Genomic DNA, 22,258 nt, shown 5'->3' with positions numbered 1-22,258 from the left:
TCTTTGATTCCATTCATTCACCAAATATTTACTGAGTACCTAACATGTGACAGGACCTGTCCTAGGAGCTGAGGAATCAGCACAGAACAAGAGCAATGCAAAACAACACAAAGCTCCTGACCCCAGGAAGCTCACATTCTTGCAGAGAAGGACAATAAGCAAATAAATAAACAGTCATAGCATATGTCAGGAGGTGATAGGGAGTGACGGGTAACAGGCACTGTGTTACACAGTGTGGTCAGAAAAGGCTTCTCAATAAGAAGACACATGAGCACAGAGCTGAATGGAACCAGGGAGAGGGCTTTGGGGCCACCGGATACAGGCAAGGGGAACAGAATGTACGGAGGCCCTGAGGCTCAAATGTGTTTCACCTGCCCTGTCCCCTCCACTTCCCAAGACTAGCTCCTGGTCAAGTAATTCATTACCAAGCCCAGTCTGTTTACTCTGCAAATATAGCTGGATAAAGGTCTTGAGGGATAACAGGAAGCGGAGAGCTGGAAGGAAGTATGACAGAGCTGGGAAGCAAAGCCACTGTCCATGAGATGGGTCTCAGGCAGCAACAATGCCCTGAGCAAGGCCAGGGCTGGGGACCGCAGGCTCAGGGAGATGCCCCAGCATCATGCTGCTGGCCCACCCGACTCTCGCAGGCCTCTCCTGCTGTGGGGTAGGCATAGGCGAGTGGGGCAGGCCTGGAGAACTGTGCAGGGCTTATTTTCAGCGGGAACATAGTGGAGAGAGTGTGGGCTTTGGAACCAGACTGATTTTTAAACTGTGCATGACCCTTAGGTCCTGGTTCACCTCAGGCAAGGTAACTCACCGCTCTAGGCCTCAAATTCCTTATCTGTAAAATGGGGATCCTAAGGCCTTGCTCACGAGGGGTGATGTGTCGGTTGTCTATAAAGCCCCCACCCTTGCATTGCTGAGCATGTCAAAGGTGCTCGACGAGTGCCAGTTCCTTTGTTTTCTTCATCTCAGAGGCCCTGGGCTATGGACCCTGCAGCTTGTATGAGGATAAAGGACTGTGAAACAACGCCCATCATGTAATGGCATCCACAGGGGAAGGAAAGGGATGCCATCTGTCCACCGCCAAATCTCCAAATCAGAATCTCCTACCTAATGCGGTAAGTGCTTTTCTCTCCTGCTGTTAAAATGAAATGTCAGTGGGTTCAACTCTCAATTATTCACATTAATAAAGGAAAAGGTAGAAAGAATAATCCAAAACAGTGGTTAATCACTCCCGAGTTATTCATTAATGGCAAGAGGCGGGACTGAAATATTCAATTTGACACTTCTGTTTGGAAGCCTTCTCTCCCCACTGATGCTGGGCTCATGGGTTGGGAAATAAGTCACCCCAAGGAAGAGGTGGCAGAAAGGCATGCATCCCCTAAACCTCTAGGGCTAGGGTCAGTGGGGAAGCTCCAACAGGGTCACCTGACCCAAGGGCACGGGAAGGAGACAGATATGCATGTCCAGCTACGGTCCCTACCAGAGTAGCAGTTGAAGGACAACCCTCTCCCCTTCTATCCACGCGGAAGAAATCACATCCAGGTCCCCACCCAATGGTTCTTTGGTACCAAGGGGTCCATCCTGGGAGGGGCTGGGAGTGGGCTGGCAGTGGTCCTGAGCTAGCCATGTTTGGGGGTCTCTGGGCCCCCCTGCCTTGAACACTGTTATGGGAGGCAGGGTCAAGCCTGGGGCACCCTGCTGCTTCCCGTGAAAAGGGCGTTTATCAGCTAAAGACCTGTGCTAATAAGTGTTAAATAGAGTTCAATGCAGAAAATTGAGAAGTAATGAGACTTGGAGCCGAGAGAATAAATTAACAGGTGATCACATGGTTAAGAGTCTCCACCTGAATGCTGAAAAGGAGGAGTCCTGACCATCAGAGAGCTCTGGGTCAGAGAAGAGGTCGGAATGATAAATACACCTCAACTGAGGCTAAGGGGTGGTTAGGAGCAATTAAGCAGTTACCATATTTTATCGGTTCTAGGGTGCAAGCTTTTCCATATTTTAATATCTCTGAAATTAAGATGTGTCTTATAGTCAATAGCATGTCACACTTTAATTGGCAATATTTTTTCTTTCTTAATAGTATATCAACTAAAGCTGGATCTTATGACTGGGGGCATCTTAGAGTCAGAGAAATATGGTATCAGGTACCTTGAGCCTAAATCTCTTTTCTTGCCTGGGCCTTTCATATGGGGCAAGACGATCATTTATCCATTCACTTGTTTAATCGGTATTTGTTGAGCATCTACTATGTGTCTGACCCTGGGCTAGGCACAACTGTGAAGAGTGATTGTAATAGCTTACACATCCACTTAGTGAGTGTTTATTCTATGCCAGGCATTATTAGGAGCACTTGATGTGTTACCCCATTTCTTCCCTACAACAATCCCACAGAGTAGGGTTTCTTCTTATTGTCCTCCTATGATAAGGGGTCAGAGGAGGTTAAGTGACTTGCTCAAAGTCACATGCTGGCTACTACCTGGAAGAGTTGGGAGTCAAGTCTTCCTTTAGACCCTGAGCTCTGACTTCAATGCTCTATTGAGTGTTCTTCCTGTCCAGAAGCACACACAAGAGTAGAGAAGGTAAACAAGGAACAGAAAATACACGAGTGATGCACGTGATAGAAGAAGAAGTGCAGGGAGCCAAGAGGTAATAGAATAGGGCTGTTGTGCACAGGGGCAGCCTCTTGGATTTAGTTTAGGCAGAGAACAGAAGAGAAGAGTTGGGTGGTAGTGGTGAGGTGGTTCAGGAGAGGGGACTCAGTGTGTTTGAAAGATAAGTGGGAAGACAGAGTATGGTGCATCTGAGAACTGCAAGGGGGTGGAGGTAGGGCTGATGCCGGAGGTTCTGATGGCCAGGTAAGGAGTCTGGACTCCATCCTGGAAGCAATTAAACGGTTGGGTTTTTTGTTGTTGTTGTTGGTTTGGTTTGTTTGTTTGAGACAGAATCTTGTTCTGTTGCCCAGGCTGGAGTGCAGTGGCACAATCACAGCTCACTCCAGCCTCAACCCCCTGGGCTGTAGTGATCCTCCTGCCTCAGCCTCCTGAACAGGTAGGGCTATGGGTGCATGCCACCATGCCTAGCTAATTTTCTTTTTAATATTTTGTAGAGATGGAGTCTTGCTATGTTGCCCAGGCTGGTCTCAAACTCCTGTCCTCAAATGATCCTCTGGCCTTGGCATCCCAAAGTGCTAGGATTACAGGTGTAAGCCACCACACTCGAATGATTTAAAGGGCTAAACGCTTTAACCCAATTAAAGGGTTTCAAGTGAAAGCTCTCTGAGATCTTTGCTCCCAAGCATCCAATGAATCTCTGAATCTTTTGTTGGATGGTGAATGACCGCAGACTCCCAAGAGGACGGTTCTGAAGTAAAGCTCCAGAACCTTCAAGTTGTTAAAGTTGAGTACTGCAAAAGTATGCCCAGGAAGAGGGGTGATAAGGATTAGAACACAGCCTATATGCTATCCACTGAGCCATATGCTCACAGGACAGTGTCTTCTCAGAGTAGCAACTTTTGTGTTGCACAAAAGCCCTATATAGACTAGTAGGGATCCCGGTCAGGAGATGCAAGCAATAGCTACCATTGCAGGACCCTCCTACTTTGTGGCAGGCCCTAGACTAAGGTATCATGGTGGCAGAGAAAACAAAAAAGTGATAGTTCTTGCCCTTGGACAGCCATAAGATTTGACCAAAGGTTTTGTCAGGGGAAAGAATTGTTTTTTTTCACTCCCATAAAACCCACCATGCCTTGTTATATTAGCTTCCTTTTACTGAGTGCCTACTATGTGCCAAATGTCACCCTAGGTTCTTTCTAGACCTTGTCATTCATGCTCACAGTCCTCTTGAAATGGAGAGAAAATTACCCCATTTTTCATAGGAGGAGTCTGAGAGGTGTAGTTCCTTTTCTAAGGGCATACAGTGGGGATGTGGCAGAGCTCAAACTTGATCTCCAGTAACCTAACCAGGCATAGAGAGCAATTTTCTCCATGTGGTAGAGGAATTGGTTGTTTTTGAATAGCAACTCTGTGCCAGGCACTTGTCATGCACTGACTCCTTTAATCCTCATTACAACCTATTAAAGCGGGCATTATAGTTTCTGTTTTGCAAAAAAATCATTTCAGGGAGGTTGGGAGACTTGCCCAAGGTCTCACAGCCAGCCTGAGGGAAAGCTAGGGTTTGGATCCACATCTCCTGTCTCCTGGGCTTATGCCCTTACTTCTCTCCCAACATTTTTAGGTTTCAGAGCTCCTCGAATGTAGGGGCCACTTCTTATTCATTCTTGTATCCTCAAAGCCTACTTTGGGACTGATATATAGCAGGCATTCAGTAAATATTTGTTGAATGAATGAAGAATGAACGAATGGGGACAGAGAAGTGAAGCAGAGGTACACTGTATCTGCAAGCAGGCAGCTGCCTGAGAATGCTCCTTCCTCCTCATCACTGTTTCTCCTGACACCCTGACAGGAAGAGGGTCAGGGCACTAGAGTTTGGCATAATATCATCTTAAAGCTATGTTAATACTCTTCCCCAAAGGGGTAAAATATTACTATGCATGATGAACTATTTGTGGGATTATTGAGGACGTGATATGAAAATCATCCTGATTCTCCACTTATTGAGAAGTGCTGCCCAATTTGTCTCAAATGTCACATCTCTATGTATTAATTTGCTACTCCACAGTACTGATTAAAATGAATGTTCTCCAACTCCCAAGGCAGAGCCATCGGAAATGGAACAGGTTCACTCAGGAAGCACACACCATCCCTCCTGAGCGGAGGAAATGGACATCTATCACCTCCCTCCCTGGAGGAGGGCATTGGCCTGCTGTTCTGCTGTTCTGGCCTGGAGTGGCTTAAATGCTGCAAATTGCATATTCAGTGTATGTCTATCTATATATATGTGATCAAATGGCTTCCATTAGCCCAATTTTGAGATGTCTGCATAATGTCCCAGAATTGGGGAACTCTTTTGGAAGGAGGAAATTGTCTGAGAGGCTGAGGCCGAGAGAGAGAATCAGCAGGTCTAATTACAGGAAAAAACAAAACCAGGAAAGGCCATTTTCTCCCATGCACTTGGTTCCAATTCCATCTCTGGACCTCAATTTATCTGCGTGCACAGTGGCATGATCACCTCCAACCTACTCCCACCTCCAAACATCACAGAAGTACACTGTGTTCTGAAGCTTGCTCCTAACCTGCGTCTCCTGGTACAGCAAAACAGGCAGCTCCGGCTCCATCTGTCCATCCCTCACAGATGAGTCTGTCTGACCCTGTTGCAACACGCTGTGGTCCTTATACAGAGATGATATTACTGATCTTCCATTGGTAGCAAAAGCATACCAGGGTTTTGTTTTTTTTTTTCCAGAAGTGACACTAAGTGGAGCATTTCTTCTTTCTCCCTGCTCCCCTTTGGGAGGAGAGATAGACTAGGGAGAGAGCACAAATTGTGACAATGAAAATGAAGCTTGGATGAAAGTCAAGGACTGCACACAATATGTGCCCAGTAAATATTAGCTCAATGAATGAAGAAATCTCTACCATCAACTTAATGTGTGAGGTCAACCTCTCTGGGCTGTTTTTTTAGGTGAACTAGGGGATCAGAGGTGGCCACAGGGCATCTGTAAACTCCCTGTGAATCTTATGGAAAAGAGTTGTATTTGTGTGAGTACGTGTACATGCATGTATGTGTGTGTGTCACAGTTTTCAAATCCATGACCTCAAAAGCCTAGGGCCTATTTGACTTCTTACTAGGACCCTTAGCTCTAAAGCCAACATCTCTGAAACAAAGAGAAGAGGCCATGAACAGACTAAGTTCCTGGTTTGGCCTCATTAGCTCCCATCCACCAGGTGACAAAGCCTGAGACTTCATCCCTATCCAATGGACACAGGCTCAAGCAGTGCCAGAGGCTCATGAATATGAAGAACACTCTGCTTCTTCCCTCCAAAAGCCACGGTCTGGCTGTAAAACTAGACACACCACGAACAGCTGGATTAAGGATTTTATGCAAACTCTGGAGCCAGGGTACTGGGGTGGGGCTGGGATTGTGAGCTATGAAGTTGACATATTCCTTCCATCCCCTGAAATAATCCCAGTCAAGTAAGGTTAGGATGAGAGTGACTTAATTAATTAGCTGACATTTATCAAGTGCTGACAATTTGCCAGGTCCTGTACTGAGCACATCTTGTGACTTGTGCATTCTCTTCCTTAATCCTCACAACAGCTCTAAGAAGTAAGTATTATTCTTATCCTGATTTTACAGGCACGGAGGCTGGAGCTCAATGAAATGACATCACTTGCCCAAGGTCAACCAGCAAGTGAGTGACAAGATAGGATTTGATTCCAGGTATCTGAATTCAGAACCTGAGATCTTAATTCTTGTACTATGCCACCTCTCCCCTTATGGTTACCAAGCAGTCCACAAAAAATAAGGGAAAATAAGGGTACATCATCCTTCTAAGATTCTTCATATAGATAGTTAGCGGAATAGAACAGGTCTGATTTTTAAGGAAGCCTATAGTTTGATAGTGAGATGCCCAGATCACAGTTAGACTTAGCTAAACAAAGAAATACCTGTTTTGAGAGCTAGAGTATTAAGTAGATCTAATAGACTGAGACCCAACACTCAGAGATGGGCTCTCCTTCACAAAAGTGTCAGAGTGCACGAGATCCATGCTGCTAAAATGCAGAGGTGCAACCAGGATTAAGCACCAAAAACCTGCAGAGACTCTTCCCTCATTGGCATTTCTGATCTGCTCATCACGCTCGCTTACCTGGCGATCAGTCTGGAATAATCGGAAACAATCCCATGCAAGAATTGGGAGCTGTGTGTGGGGAAGGTGGGAAGTCTGGGGCTAGGGTGAGAAAAAAATGTCCAAATGGCAGGAAGACTGGAAACATCAGATAGAGACACACTGAGGGTAGAGTGGGGAAGATGCAAGCTTCCATGAACTCAGACAGAGTGACACATAGCGAGCATCAGAGAGCCAAAGACAGAAAGGGAGTCACAGAAACCAAGATCAACACAACTGGGTTCCAGGAGGATTTAAAAATAAACAGTAAAATAAAACTAAAAGAATAAGGTGAGCCTTTAAATGAACATTTATCTAATCTTCGCACAGAAAAAGCCTTTCCAAGCATGGCACCAAAAATAGACAGCATAAAAGAAAAATTTAAAAATTAAAATGTAAAATAAGTGGCATAAAAATGAAAACTGCTGTACCTCTAAAGGAAACCCATTACATTAATATCCTTAATATGCAAAAAGCGCTTACAAAAAGATAAGAAAAACTCTAACACCCGCATGGAAGAGTAGGCAGAGACCAAGAGAGAGGATTTATACAATTATCAGTACATGGCCAGTAAGTGATGACAGGTGCTTCACCTTACCTATAATCAAAGAGATGCAAATTATCACAACAAATGGGATGTCATTTTCCACCCATTTTAATCCATGAAACTGACTTAAAACTCAACAACATGTAACACTGGCAAGGTGGGAGGAATGGGCTCAGGCCTGCTTGTGCACTGTTGGTAGAAGTGTGCGTTCGTATAACCTTTCTGAAGACACGATGGAATTATGTATAAAATGGAAAATCTACATACTCTTTGACCCAGCAATTGCACTTCCAAGAATTTATTCTTAGAAGATAATTAGATGAGGGCTTAAATTGTATGTACAACGATGTTCTTCACCTAAATGTCCACAGAAGATTACTGGTTAGATAACTATGGTATATGCAAACCACAATGGCTTCCTCAGTGATGTTCATTAGAAAGACAAATCAGGGCTACTTTTATTAACACAGAAAAATGTTGGCCTCATTAACCAGATTACAGAATTGCACAGATAGCATAATCCCAAGTGCACACAGATCCACACCTGTGTGCATATGTGTGTGCGCAGAGAGATGTCTAAATGTGTATTCATTGGAATGGCAGAACTAAGGCTAGACCTGGGCAGACAGCCCTACCTTGGCAGAGCAGGATATGGGCAGACGTGGGAGTCAGGAGGAGGAGGAGGAGGAGGTAAGTGGGGCGAGGGCTCCTGGGGCCTATTTTCAGACTCCGTGCTGAAAATGGGATTGTCAGATCTAGCAACTGAAAATGCAGGATGCTCAGTTATATTTAAATTTCAGGCCCAGTGTGGTGGCTCCTGCTTGTAATCCTAGCACTTTGGGAGGTCAAGGCAGGCAGATTGCTCCAGCTCAGGAATTCGAGACCAGCCTGGGAAACATGGTGAAACCCTATCTTTACCAAAAATACAAAGAAATTGGCCGGCTGCGGTGGTGCATGTCTGCAGTCCCGGCTACTTCAGGGGCTGAGGCAGGAGGATGAACCCAGGTGGTCAAGGCTGCAGTGAGCTGAGATTGTGCCACTGGACTGAAGCCTGGGGGACAAAGTGAGGCCCTATCTCAAAAAAACAAAAAACAACACAACATAAAATAAGTATATTTGGGGTATACTTACACTAAACATTATTCCCATTTCAAAAATTTGAATAATTTAAAATTCAAATTAACTGAGTGCCCGGTATTTTATCTGGTGACCCCAGCTGAGAAGCTCAGGAACACATCTCTTTTTCTTTTTTTTTTTTTTTGTTGTTTGACATTATCTTTAACTAGATATCACAAATACATAATGAGAACCGCACTTTTCTATTTCAATAAAATATGTCAGGTTTTTTTTTTTTTCTTTTAATTATGATTATTATTATTATTATACTTTAGGCTCTATGGTACATGTGCGCAACGTGCAGGTAAGTTACATATGTATACATGTGCCATGCTGGTGCGCTGCACCCACCAACTTCTCATCTAGCATTAGGTATATCTCCCAATGCTATCCCTCCCCCCTCCCCCCACCCCACAACAGTCCCCGAAGTGTGAGGTTCCCCTTCCTGTGCCCATGTGTTCTCATTGTTCAATTCCCACCTATGAGTGAGAATATGCGGTGTTTGGTTTTTTGTTCTTGCGATAGTTTACTGAGAATGATGATTTCCAATTTCATCCATGTCCCTACAAAGGACATGAACTCATCATTTTTTATGGCTGCATAGTATTCCATGGTGTATATGTGCCACATTTTCTTAATCCAGTCTATCACTGTTGGACATTTGGGTTGGTTCCAAGTCTTTGCTATTGTGAATAATGCTGCAATAAACATACATGTGCATGTGTCTTTATAGCAGCATGATTTATAGTCCTTTGGGTATATACCCAGTAATGGGATGGCTGGGTCAAATGGAATTTCTAGTTCTAGATCCCTGAGGAATCACCACACTGACTTCCACAAGGGTTGAACTAGTTTACGTCCCACCAACAGTGTAAAAGTGTTCCTATTTCTCCACATCCTCTCCAGCACCTGTTGTTTCCTGACATTTTAATGATTGCCATTCTAACTGGTGTGAGATGGTATCTCATTGTGGTTTTGATTTGCATTTCTCTGATGGCCAGTGATGGTGAGCATTTTTTCATGTGTTTTTTGGCTGCATAAATGTCTTCTTTTGAGAAGTGTCTGTTCATGTCCTTCGCCCACTTTTTGATGGGGTTGTTTGTTTTTTTCTTGTAAATTTGTTGGAGTTCATTGTAGATTCTGGATATTAGCCCTTTGTCAGATGAGTAGGTTGCGAAAATTTTCTCCCATTTTGTAGGTTGCCTGTTCACTCTGATGGTAGTTTCCTTTGCTGTGCAGAAGCTCTTTAGTTTAATTAGATCCCATTTGTCAATTTTGGCTTTTGTTGCCATTGCTTTTGGTGTTTTCGACATGAAGTCCTTGCCCATGCCTATGTCCTGAATGGTAATGCCTAGGTTTTCTTCCAGGGTTTTTATGGTTTTCGGTCTAACATTTAAGTCTTTAATCCATCTTGAATTGATTTTTGTATAAGGTGTAAGGAAGGGATCCAGTTTCAGCTTTCTACATATGGCTAGCCAGTTTTCCCAGCACCATTTATTAAATAGGGAATCCTTTCCCCATTTCTTGTTTTTGTCAGGTTTGTCAAAGATCAGATACTTGTAGATATGTGGCATTATTTCTGATGGCTCTGCTCTGTTCCATTGATCTATATCTCTGTTTTGGTACCAGTACCATGCTGTTTTGGTTACTGTAGCCTTGTAGTATAGTTTGAAGTCAGGTAGTGTGATGCCTCCAGCTTTGTTCTTTTGGCTTAGGATTGACTTGGCGATGCGGGCTCTTTTTTGGTTCCATATGAACTTTAAAGTAGTTTTTTCCAATTCTGTGAAGAAAGTCATTGGTAACTTGATGGGGATGGCATTGAATCTGTAAATTACCTTGGGAAGGATGGCCATTTTCATGATATTGATTCTTCCTACCCATGAGCATGGAATGTTCTTCCATTTGTTTGTATCCTCTTTTATTTCCTTGAGCAGTGGTTTGTAGTTCTCCTTGAAGAGGTCCTTCACATCCCTTGTAAGTTGGATTCCTAGGTATTTTATTCTCTTTGAAGCAATTGTGAATGGGAGTTCACTCATGATTTGGCTCTCTGTTTGTCTGTTATTGATGTATAAGAATGCTTGTGATTTTTGTACATTGATTTTGTATCCTGAGACTTTGCTGAAGTTGCTTATCAGCTTAAGGAGATTTTGGGCTGAGACAATGGGGTTTTCTAGATATACTATCATGTCATCTGCAAACAGGGACAATTTGACTTCCTCTTTTCCTAATTGAATACCCTTGATTTCCTTCTCTTGCCTAATTGCCCTGGCCAGAACTTCCAACACTATGTTGAATAGAAGTGGTGAGAGAGGGCATCCCTGTCTTGTGCCAGTTTTCAAAGGGAATGCTTCCAGTTTTTGCCCATTCAGTATGATATTGGCTGTGGGTTTGTCATAGATAGCTCTTATTATTTTGAGATACGTCCCATCAATACCTAATTTATTGAGAGTTTTTAGCATGAAGGGTTGTTGAATTTTGTCAAAGGCCTTTTCTGCATCTATTGAGATAATCATGTGGTTTTTGTCTTTGGTTCTGTTTATATGCTGGATCTCATTTATTGATTTGCGTATATTGAACCAGCCTTGCATCCCAGGGATGAAGCCCACTTGATCATGGTGGATAAGCTTTTTGATGTGCTGCTGGATTCGGTTTGCCAGTATTTTATTGAGGATTTTTGCGTCAATGTTCATCAAGGATATTGGTCTAAAATTCTTTTTTTGTTGTGTCTCTGCCAGGCTTTGGTATCAGGATGATGCTGGCCTCATAAAATGAGTTAGGGAGGATTCCCTCTTTTTCTATTGATTGGAATAGTTTCAGAAGGAATGGTACCAGCTCCTCCTTGTACCTCTGGTAGAATTCGGCTGTGAACCCATCTGGTCCTGGACTTTTTTTGGTTGGTAAGCTATTGATTATTGCCACAATTTCAGCTCCTGTTATTGGTCTATTCAGAGATTCAACTTCTTCCTGGTTTAGTCTTGGGAGGGTGTATGTGTTGAGGAATTTATCCATTTCTTCTAGATTTTCTAGTTTATTTGCGTAGAGGTGTTTGTAATATTCTCTGATGGTAGTTTGTATTTCTGTGGGATCGGTGGTGATATCCCCTTTATCATTTTTTATTGCATCTATTTGATTCTTCTCTCTTTTTTTCTTTATTAATGTTGCTAGCAGTCTATCAATTTTGTTGATCCTTTCAAAAAACCAGCTCCTGGATTCATTGATTTTTTGAAGGGTTTTTTGTGTCTCTATTTCCTTCAGTTCTGCTCTGATTTTAGTTATTTCTTGCCTTCTGCTAGCTTTTGAATGTGTTTGCTCTTGCTTTTCTAGTTCTTTTAATTGTGATGTTAGCGTGTCAATTTTGGATCTTTCCTGCTTTCTCTTGTGGGCATTTAGTGCTATAAACTTCCCTCTACACACTGCTTTGAATGCATCCCAGAGATTCTGGTATGTTGTGTCTTGGTTCTCGTTGGTTTAAAAGAACATCTTTATTTCTGCCTTCATTTCGTTATGTACCCAGTAGTCATTCAGGAGCAGGTTGTTCAGTTTCCACGCAGTTGAGCGGTTTTGAGTGAGATTCTTAATCCTGAGTTCTGGCTTGATTGCACTGTGATCTGAGAGACAGTTTGTTATAATTTCTGTTCTTTTACATTTATTGAGGAGAGCTTTACTTCCAAGTATATGGTCAATTTTGGAATAGGTGTGGTGTGGTGCTGAAAAAAATGTATATTCTGTTGATTTGGGGTGGAGAGTTCTGTAGATGTCTATTAGGTCCGCTTGGTGCAGAGCTGAGTTCAATTCCTGGGTATCCTTGTTGACTTTCTGTCTGGTTGATCTGTCTAATGTTGACAGTGGGGTGTTAAAGTCTCCCATTATTAATGTGTGGGAGTCTAAGTCTCTTTGTAGGTCACTCAGGACTTGCTTTATGAATCTGGGTGCTCCTGTATTGGGTGCATATATATTTAGGATAGTTAGCTCTTCTTGTTGAGTTAATCCCTTTACCATTATGTAATGGCCTTCTTTGTCTCTTTTGATCTTTGTTGGTTTAAAGTCTGCTTTATCAGAGACTAGGATTGCAACCCCTGCCTTTTTTTGTTTTCCATTTGCTTGGTAGATCTTCCTCCATCCTTTTATTCTGAGCCTATGTGTGTCTCTGCACATGAGATGGGTTTCCTGAATACAGCACACTGATGGGTCTTGAGTCTTTATCCAATTTGCCAGTCTGTGTCTTTTAATTGGAGCATTTAGTCCATTTATATTTAAAGTTAATATTGTTATGTGTGAATTTGATCCTGTCATTATGATGTTAGCTGGTTATTTTGCTCGTTAGTTGATGCAGTCTCTTCCTAGTCTCGATGGTCTTTACATTTCGGTATGATTTTGCAGTGGCTGATACCGGTTGTGCCTTTCCATGTTTAGCGCTTCCTTCAGGAGCTCTTTTAGGGCAGGCCTGGTGGTGACAAAATCTCTCAGCATTTGCTTGTCTGTAAAGTATTTTATTTCTCCTTCACTTATGAAGCTTAGTTTGGCTGGATATGAAATTCTGGGTTGAAAATTCTTTTCTTTAAGAATGTTGAATATTGGCCCCCACTCTCTTCTGGCTTGTAGGGTTTCTGCCGAGAGATCCGCTGTTAGTCTGATGGGCTTCCCTTTGATGGTAACCCGACCTTTCTCTCTGGCTGCCCTTAACATTTTTTCCTTCATTTCAACTTTGGTGAATCTGACAATTATGTGTCTTGGAGTTGCTCTTCTAGAGGAGTATCTTTGTGGCATTCTCTGTATTTCCTGAATCTGAATGTTGGCCTGCCTTGCTAGATTGGGGAAGTTCTCCTGGATAATATCCTGCAGAGTGTTTTCCAACTTGTTTCCATTCTCCCCGTCACTTTCAGGTACACCAATCAGGCGTAGATTTGGTCTTTTCACATAGTCCCACATTTCTTGGAGGCTTTGCTCGTTTCTTTTTATTCTTTTTTCTCTAAACTTCCCTTCTCGCTTCATTTCATTCATTTCATCTTCCAGGGCTGATACCCTTTCTTCCATTTGATCGCATCGGCTCCTGAGGCTTCTGCATTCTTCACGTAGTTCTCGAGCCTTGGTTTTCAGCTCCATTAGCTCCTTTAAGCACTTCTCTGTATTGGTTATTCTAGTTATACATTCTTCTAAATTTTTTTCAAAGTTTTCAACTTCTTTGCCTTTGGTTTGAATATCCTCCCGTAGCTCGGAGTAATTTGATCGTCTGAAGCCTTCTTCTCTCAGCTCGTCAAAGTCATTCTCTGTCCAGCTTTGTTCCGTTGCTGGTGAGGAACTGCGTTCCTTTGGAGGAGGAGAGGTACTCTGGTTTTTAGAGTTTCCAGTTTTTCTGCTCTGTTTTTTCCCCATCTTTGTGGTTTTATCTACTTTTGATCTTTGATGATGGTGATGTACAGATGGGTTTTTGGTGTGGATGTCCTTTCTGTTAGTTTTCCTTCTAACAGACAGGACCCTCAGCTGCAGGTCTGTTGGAGTACCTGGCCGGCCATGTGAGGTGTCAGTCTGCCCCTGCTGGGGGGTGCCTCCCAGTTAGGCTGCTCGGGGGTCAGGGGTCAGGGACCCACTTGAGGAGGTAGTCTGCCCGTTCTCAGTCTCCAGCTGCGTGCTGGGAGAACCACTGCTCTCCTCAAAGCTGTCAGACAGGGACATTTAAGTCTGCAGAGGTTACTGCTGTCTTTTTGTTTGTCTGTGCCCTGCCCCCAGAGGTGGAGCCTACAGAGGCAGGCAGGCCTCCTTGAGCTGTGGTGGGCTCCACCCAGTTCAAGCTTCCAGGCTGCTTTGTTTACCTAAGGGAGCCTGGGCAATGGCGGGCGCCCCTCCCCCAGCCTCGCTGCCGACTTGCTGTTTGATCTCAGACTGCTGTGCTAGCAATCAGCGAGACTCCATGGGCGTAGGACCCTCTGAGCCAGGTGTGGGCTATACTCTCCTGGGGCACCGTTTCCTAAGCCCGTCGGAAAAGCACAGTATTCGGGTGGGAGTGGCCCGATTTTCCAGGTGCCGTCTGTCACCCCTGGAAGGGGAACTCCCTGACCCCTTGCGCTTCCCGAGTGAGGCAATGCCTCGCCCCTGCTTAGGCTGGCTCACGGTGCACTCACCCACTGACCTGCGCCCACTGTCTGGCACTCCCTAGTGAGATGAACACGGTACCTCAGATGGAAATGCAGAAATCACCCATCTTCTGTGTCGCTCGCGCTGGGAGCTGTAGACCGGAGCTGTTCCTATTCGGCCATCTTCAGGAACACATCTCTTGTTGCCTCCATGGATGACCCACGCCAGCCTGGGAAGTTCCCACATCCTCCCCTGCCTCTGGCTTAGCTCCAGTTTACCTGCCTGTGAAATGGAGTCACTAGCCTCTGCCTTACTCAAAGAGTTTTTCAGAAAAGCCACGTTAAAATTCCTGGCCATCAAGCCCTAAGCTGCACACAAAACTTCCCTGAGGCCCAGCATGTACTTCTGTAAGATGGATAGCAATGTCTGTCCACAGGGTTGTGGTGGGGGATTAAATGAGATAATGTATGTAAAGTGCCTGGCATACAGTCAGTGCTTAATACAGGTTGATCCCCTTCTCTCCCATCCAGCTGCTGCAGCCCACGCTCTTGCCCCCGGGGATTACAAACCAAGCACCTTCTGTCATCTCAGGGTTTGACTACTGGCCTTTTTGATCTTTTCCTTGCAGCGGCAGCAGCCGTGGGCTGACACTCATCACCTGACTTCACCTTTCTCCAAAATCCCTAGCAGCAGTTCAGTTCCTTATCTACACTTTTCACATTCTGGATGAGGGTGGAGGAGGATCAAACTCGCTTTGATAGCAGACATTTGGGGATGTCAGCCAAGGGGAGCTACCAAGAGCAGGGGGCCCTGATGCCATTTTGAAACGGATACAACAACATCATGAATAGAGAATATAAGGAAACCATCCTGACTGGGGGCAGCCTAGGCTGGAAGTGGGGGCCTCTCCTTTGAAGCCTGTCTGTCATTCTCCCTGCTTGCCACCCAGCACAAATGTCCAAGGGGACTCTGCAATGGAGGAACGGGGCTGAGCTCCTTCCCTGAGAGCCAAATCTTCATAAATTCCTTTTAACTAGTGAATCTCCCCTTCTCCACCCCACAATGAGGCTCAGAGAGCTTAAAAATCTGCCCAAGGTCACCCAGTGAGTCAGGTATGGGTTCAACACGATTCAGTTGCCTGTTGAATAAGCTCAGCGATAAAGAGATCCCAGGGCATATATCAGGTGGGTATGCTCACAGCAGTGGCTGCCCCTACTCATGCCTCCCACCTTCCATCCTTGTCCATCCACCGTGGGTGTTCCAAAAGTGAGTGCAACTCACATTTGTCCAGATGCATGAATTTCCACATAGCCCAGTCCCAAGTCAAATTAATGAGCTTCAGTGATAGCCACAGCCTTGGCTTATGGGTGTCTGACTCCTCTGTTAGCATGGACACCTGTGACCCACTTTACCACACAGTACAAAACAGCCAGCCTGCAAAGTTTGCAGAAACCCTGCAACAGGTGACTGCATAGAGACTCACTCGGCTACAGCAATCTGTTAGCATTGGTCTAGCCTTTGCAGGGGCCTTGCCTACAAGGCTTTATTTCCTTACTGCCAATGACTTAGTGCCAATGACTGACATCATTATGTAGCTGAGGTGAAACAGGCTGTCATTCTGCCCTGTGAGTCTTGCTGTGGAATGTTGAGCATTCTCATGCCTGGACTGCCTCACCTGTGCCAGGCAGGTGAGAGGAGGGATCCACTGGCCTCTAATTTATCCCTAATGTTTTGCAATCTCTTTTGAATCACAGACCTCTTTGTGAATCTGATGAAAGCTCCAGCTCAGCTCTGTCCAGTAGAATTTTCTGCAATGATGGAAATGTTCTGTATCTGGGCTGTTCGACAAGGTAGACAAGCCACATGTGGTTGCTGAACATTTGACACAAGGCTAGTGTGACTAAGAAACTGAATTTTAAATTCTATTCAATTTTAGTTAATTTAAATGTAAATAGCCATATGTGGCTAATGGCTACTGTATTGGACAATACAGCTGTAGACCAGGGGTAAGTAAATTTTTTCTGTAAAGGGTCAAAAAGTAAGTATCTCATTGGCTTTGCATAGGGTCTCTGTCATAATAGCTCAACTCTGCAGTTGTAGTGCATGAAAACAGCCACCAAACACATGTCAACGAATGGGCATGGCTGTGTTCCAATAAAACTTTATTTACAAAAACAAGCTTCTGGCTAGATTTGGCCAGGGGGATCTGAGTTTTCTAATGCCTGCTGTATATTCTCCCTAGAAAAAGATACACCCACCCTCAGAATTTTTGTCACTAATGTCATGGAGTTTACAGACCTCCTGTTGCCCAACTACAGACCCTGCTCATGATTTCCAGGTGACAGTGTCTGTTTTCATGGGACTCTGAATGTGCCCTCAGATCTGCTCTGCTTAATGAGAATTGCTTGTGCCCCTAACAGGGCAGTGTGGTCAGGGACACCTTTTTCCTCAAGCCTCAGGGAAGCTAGTGCCTCAAAGATTGACCAGGACTGAGAAATGAGGGCACCATGAGAGCCTAGGGCCCTGCCAGTTCCCCCATGTGTCAGTCACTCCCAGCATCTTTGCTGGCACCTCTTCTAGTGTCCCTGACCCTGTCTCCCTTTCCCTGGCCCCGGGTCCCAAGTGCAGTCAATGTCCCCAAGGCCAACATATTGTGGAAGGAGCTAATGGCCAGAGAGACTTTAGGAAGCTTCTGAAGAGGCCTCTCTTAGTGAGGAGCTTGTTGCTCAAACTTGGAGAGAATTACTTTGGATTCAGGGCCAGGGTGAAGGTATAAATAGGATGACAAAAATCATAGACTTGACATTAGTAGGAACTTTTTTTTTTGAGACAGAGTCTCATTCTGTCACCCAGGCTGGAGTGCAGTGCCGTCTTCCAGGTTCAAGTGGTTTTCGTGCCTCAGCCTCCCAAGTAGCTGGGATTACAGGTGTGTAACACCATGCCCAGCTAATTTTTGTATTTTCAGTAGAGATGGGATTTTGTCATGTTGCCCAGGATGGTCTTGAACTCCTGGCCTCAAGTGATTCACTCGCCTCATCCTCCCAAAGTGCTGGGATTACAAGTGTTAGCCACCACACCCGGCTGAGATCTGATCATTTTTTAAAAAGAAATTAGGCTATTTCAGGAATCCTCACTTTAAGGACAGGTCAGTCTTTGTCAGGAGCCCTCAGTTAAGGTAAAATAGAGTTATGTCAGAAGCCCTCAGCAAAAGGCAGGTGGAACTTTCTCAGGAACCTTCTCAGCAACCTTTAGTTAAAAATAATTGAAGCCTTCCCAGGAGCCCCCAGTTGCTCAGGTTAAAGCATCAAACCATCTCCCCTATACCCCCTGCCACCAGGGGTGGTTTTTTGCTAAGGAGGCAGAACTTGTCCTCTTTATGCATTACACCACTGGCCAAGACAGGGAGTATCTGTTTCTGTATTGCTAGAGCTTCATTCAAGAAAGCATCACTTACTCTTTAAGTTCTCAAACAAAGGCAAAGGCAAAAAAAAAAAAAAAAAAAAAAAAAAGCTTTTGGATATCTGGCATGCTTTACTAGGGTATTATGTCATTACTGTTATTAATTATCATTAACAGTCTTAAAATATGCCTATTAATGATCTTAACACAAAATAACAGTGCAGGTCTTAGCCAAGAGTGGCATAATTATCTATTAATGAGATGTAAATTTCCCAGGGAAATGACAGAGATCTAGAAGTACCACCTTCTGAACATAATAAAGTTAATAATAATAATAGTGTATAATCTGAAGATATTAGTGTTAATTTGAATTCTAACACCATATTTAAACAGATTGAGAGAAGTACAAATTATTTGCATAGCGCAAACCAAAAGCCCCTAATCCAGGCTATTAAGGAAAAATCGATTGTTCTTCTCTGAATGATATAAAACTGACTCTTGGCAGTCACTGTCTGGTGTTTTCAGCTGCTTATTTTATTTCTTTTACTTAGGATTTATGTGTCTTTTATTTTCAAAAACAACCTGAGGTACCTTATACAATGAAGCCCAATATAAAACAGAATTAAAAAAATAAAAACACAACAAAACCCAGTTAAAGGGGACAGAGAAGTAGATGTTACCAGGCCCTTAGGATAAACTACTGCACATAAGCTTTTATTTCAATTCTCAGTTTCCTGGGAACCAAGAGGGACAATTTAAGTAACTGAGTTACTGGTTAGTAACCAGCCTTGTTAGGACAGGCGCAAGCTCTGGGTCTGAAGAACACTTCCCTGCATCTGTGAGAAATGCAGTCCTGCTTGTGGCTATTAGGACATCACATCTCTGGCTCCTGTGGCCGATGAGGGAGGTACTTACCTTCATAGGTGGCGTGGAAGCCTTGGGCACTGACTGCATAGTCGCTGATGAGACGCAGAGAGAGGGCGGTGGCTGCACTAACAATGGTGGCTGGCAGCTGAAAGCCTGTGAGCCTGAAAGACAAAGAAGTGGATTAGGGAGAATGACCCCCTTGGGAAAGTACACCTCCATGAAGCATTTATTGAGTGCCTGCTGGATACACAGTGCTGATCTAGGCATATAGAGGGTGTTCAAAGACAAAGTGATTCTCAGCAGAGGTGATGAAAACCAGCAGGCTTCTGCCCCAGAAACATGAGGAAGTGACTCCCCCAAAGCCATGGTCTAATCCCCAACCTGGAGGCTTGCCTGCTTCCTTTGTGTTTCCTCTTTTCTCCTTTTCTGATTTCTTTGCCTGTCTCCTCTCTTTCTGGCTGAGGTCCTGTGAGGTTCTGGGTATAATTCCCCATGAGTTTACAACTAACAATTGCCAGTAGACAATATTTATTCACATAGTAAGGGAAATAGAGCCAACTCTAAGTAGAAGAATGAGGATGCTTCTTATCATAGACTTTATCCTTTCAAAGGAATGTCTACTGCTTTTACAGAAATAAGTGCCTATTAGTTTTTAAAGAAAGCAAAAAATAAAAAACCAACACAATCTAGAAATAATTATTCCTGACAGTTGACATGCAAAGAGATGGTGGGATCAATAGATGGAATCATATTCAATGAAATAATTTCATACAAATGGGATCAAACTGTGCATGCTATTAAAATTAAAACGTTTAAATTTTCTTTCTGGAATTTAACTGAATAAAAGGAAACAGGTGTGAAGCTAAAGGAATTGTTGAACCTGAAATAATATGCCTTTAGCACAAGATAATCATTTTTAAAGATTCCTCTAAGGGAAAAAGATACCACTGAACACTTGGGAATACATTTAGGAAAGACCTTGTCCACTGCTGGGCGTCCATGTATGGTGACCCTCACAGGGACCTGATTGTGCACACAGGTCATAGTGAGGTGGCCAGTCTCCTACACACCTTTGTCCTTAACCCCCTCTAAGCCTCAGCCTGCCTTACCACACCCAGGTAGGAATCTAGGAGGAATTTCAAGGTTCAACTTTGTCCCCATTTTTAGGTAATTTGAAATATCCATGGTTCTCCTGGATGCCGTTGTATACCTCCCACTGCTATACAATATCTTGATGCCCAGGATATCCACTGAAGGGCATGAGTATTGGGCTCAGATGAGTTAAATCAGATATTTGTTAACAGACATTGTGAAAACCCTTAAGCTAGATGAAGCCCTTGCCCTTTCCACCATCCTAACCTTATGGGATTCATGTTAACTCGGAAAAGACTCAAGAAAAAGCAAAGAAAAAATGATCAAATTATGCAGCAGGCAACCAAATAAGTTTCAAGGGCATCTTCTCTTCAAATATAAACACATCCAGCAAAAGATCCCTACCTCACCCCATATTCATACACTCTCTCTCATCAAAAATGTATACATAAAATAATGAAATCATACATATTATAAGGAAACAAACTTTGTTTACTCATCTTATGCTGGGGAAAGGCCTTCTAAGCAAGACATGCAGAGGACTCTTTGCACCTACTTGCCCTGTCGGTCTTCCATGGGAGCTGTCCATGGCATGGAGTTCTGATAGGTACTCCACCTGCCCACTAGCCACAGAGCTGGGTAAATGATCAATCACGACATACTATCCCTCATTTTTATGGACTGATTCAGGGTATGGGGAAGAGGGAAGAGACCGTACCACCCAAGCAGAGTCATTCTGAGTCCTTCTATGGGATATAATATACAGATTGTGAAAGCCTTTTATTTTTGGACCTTAAACACTACAATATAAGCTTGAGACTCCCAGCAGCCTTTTTATCATCACACAGAGACTATCTGCTTTAGAGAAAATGATATCGCCAGATAGATATAAATAAAAGTTGAGCAGTGGCAAGAGAAGAGAAACAGAACCCTGATGATGTATTTTTCAGATCCTTAATCCACGTAGCAAGATTTATCTCTTCAATACCCAGTTACATAAGCTAACGTTCTTTCTTTACTTTCTTTTCTTCTCAAACTAGCTTGACTTGGTTTTCTATCTCTTGAAATTGAGTGCTAATGGATACAACATGAAACCCCGGAGGCCTTAAAGGAAAATATTGATTAACAACTACATGAAAATTAAAAGCATGTATGTGTGACAAAAAACTGTAAAAGATAATGAGAAAAGTGCAAACTGAAAGGTTATGAATATGTGACAGTAGGAGGATTCGTATTTATAACCTAGAAAAAGTTATTACAAATCAGTAAGAAAACGGTAAACAGCTAGGAAAAAAAGAGCAAAAGATACAATACAAATTAATGATCCACCTAATTAATATAAAAATGTGAACACTGAAACCCCAAGACTCATTTTTCACCTATCTAGAGTTGGCAAGGGCTAAGGAAAACAGAACCTGCACTTAACAACAGGATAATAAGGAAATACTACAAATTATACACACGCATTTGACACATTAAATGAAATGGGCACAAACTTGAAAAGCACAAACTACTGTAAGTTTCCCAATATGAAACAGATCACTTGAATAGCCCTATAACTATTAAGGAAATTGAATTAGTAATTTTAAAACTCCCAAAAAAGAAATATCTAGGCCTAGATGATTTCACTAGAGAATTCTACCAAACATATAAAGAAGAATTAACACCAATTCTACTCTAATTTCTTCCAGAAAAGAAGAACAAACATTTCCAAACTCATATTATGAGGCCAGTATTACCCTGGTACCAAGCCAAAGACAATACAAATAAAGAAAAATGAAGATCAATATTTCACATGAATACAAACACAAAAACCTTAACAAAATATTGGCAAGGGGAATTCAGCAATATATAAAAATATTTATACACCATAACCAAGTGGGGTTGTGTCTAAAGATGCAAGGCTGGTTCAACATTTGAAAAATCAATCAGTATAATCTACCATATTAACAGGCTAAAGGTAGAAAAATCACACGAACACATCAACTGATGCAGAAAAAGTATTTGACACATTTCAACACCTGTTTGTAATTAAACGAAAAAAAAATTCAGAAACCTACAAATAGAGGGTAAGTTTCTGAACTTGATAAAGAACATCTACAAAAAAAAACAGTAGCTGACATCACACTTCATGGTGAAAGACTGAATGCCTTTCCCTTAAGATTGAGAAAAAGGCAAGGATTCAACAACTCAGTTAGAAACTCAGCAAAAGACATGGAAGAGACATTTCACCAAATAAGACATATGCATGGCAAATAAGCACATGAAAAGATGTCCAACATCACTAGCCTTTAAGGAAATACAAATTAAGACCATGAAGAAATATTACTACATACCCACTGAAACAGCTAAAATAAAACACTATAGTCAC

The 22,258-nt window shown here is 43.1% G+C and overlaps 1 protein-coding gene across 1 annotated transcript in view; it reads right to left on the bottom strand.

Moving 5' to 3' along the window:
• The window catches only part of CSMD2 (CUB and Sushi multiple domains 2), a 664,918-nt gene that overhangs the window by 520,494 nt on the left and 122,166 nt on the right, over positions 1 to 22,258 (bottom strand). Inside the window, exon 3 of the mRNA XM_054497047.2 lies at positions 18,844 to 18,956. Within this exon, the coding sequence (XP_054353022.1) occupies positions 18,844 to 18,956 (113 nt within the window). The remainder of the gene's footprint in view (positions 1 to 18,843; positions 18,957 to 22,258) is intronic.

The sequence above is a fragment of the Pongo pygmaeus genome, chromosome 1, assembly GCF_028885625.2.
Source record: "Pongo pygmaeus isolate AG05252 chromosome 1, NHGRI_mPonPyg2-v2.0_pri, whole genome shotgun sequence".
NCBI classification, from domain to species: domain Eukaryota; kingdom Metazoa; phylum Chordata; class Mammalia; order Primates; family Hominidae; genus Pongo; species Pongo pygmaeus.
This window is presented reverse-complemented; position numbering and strand designations above follow the sequence as displayed.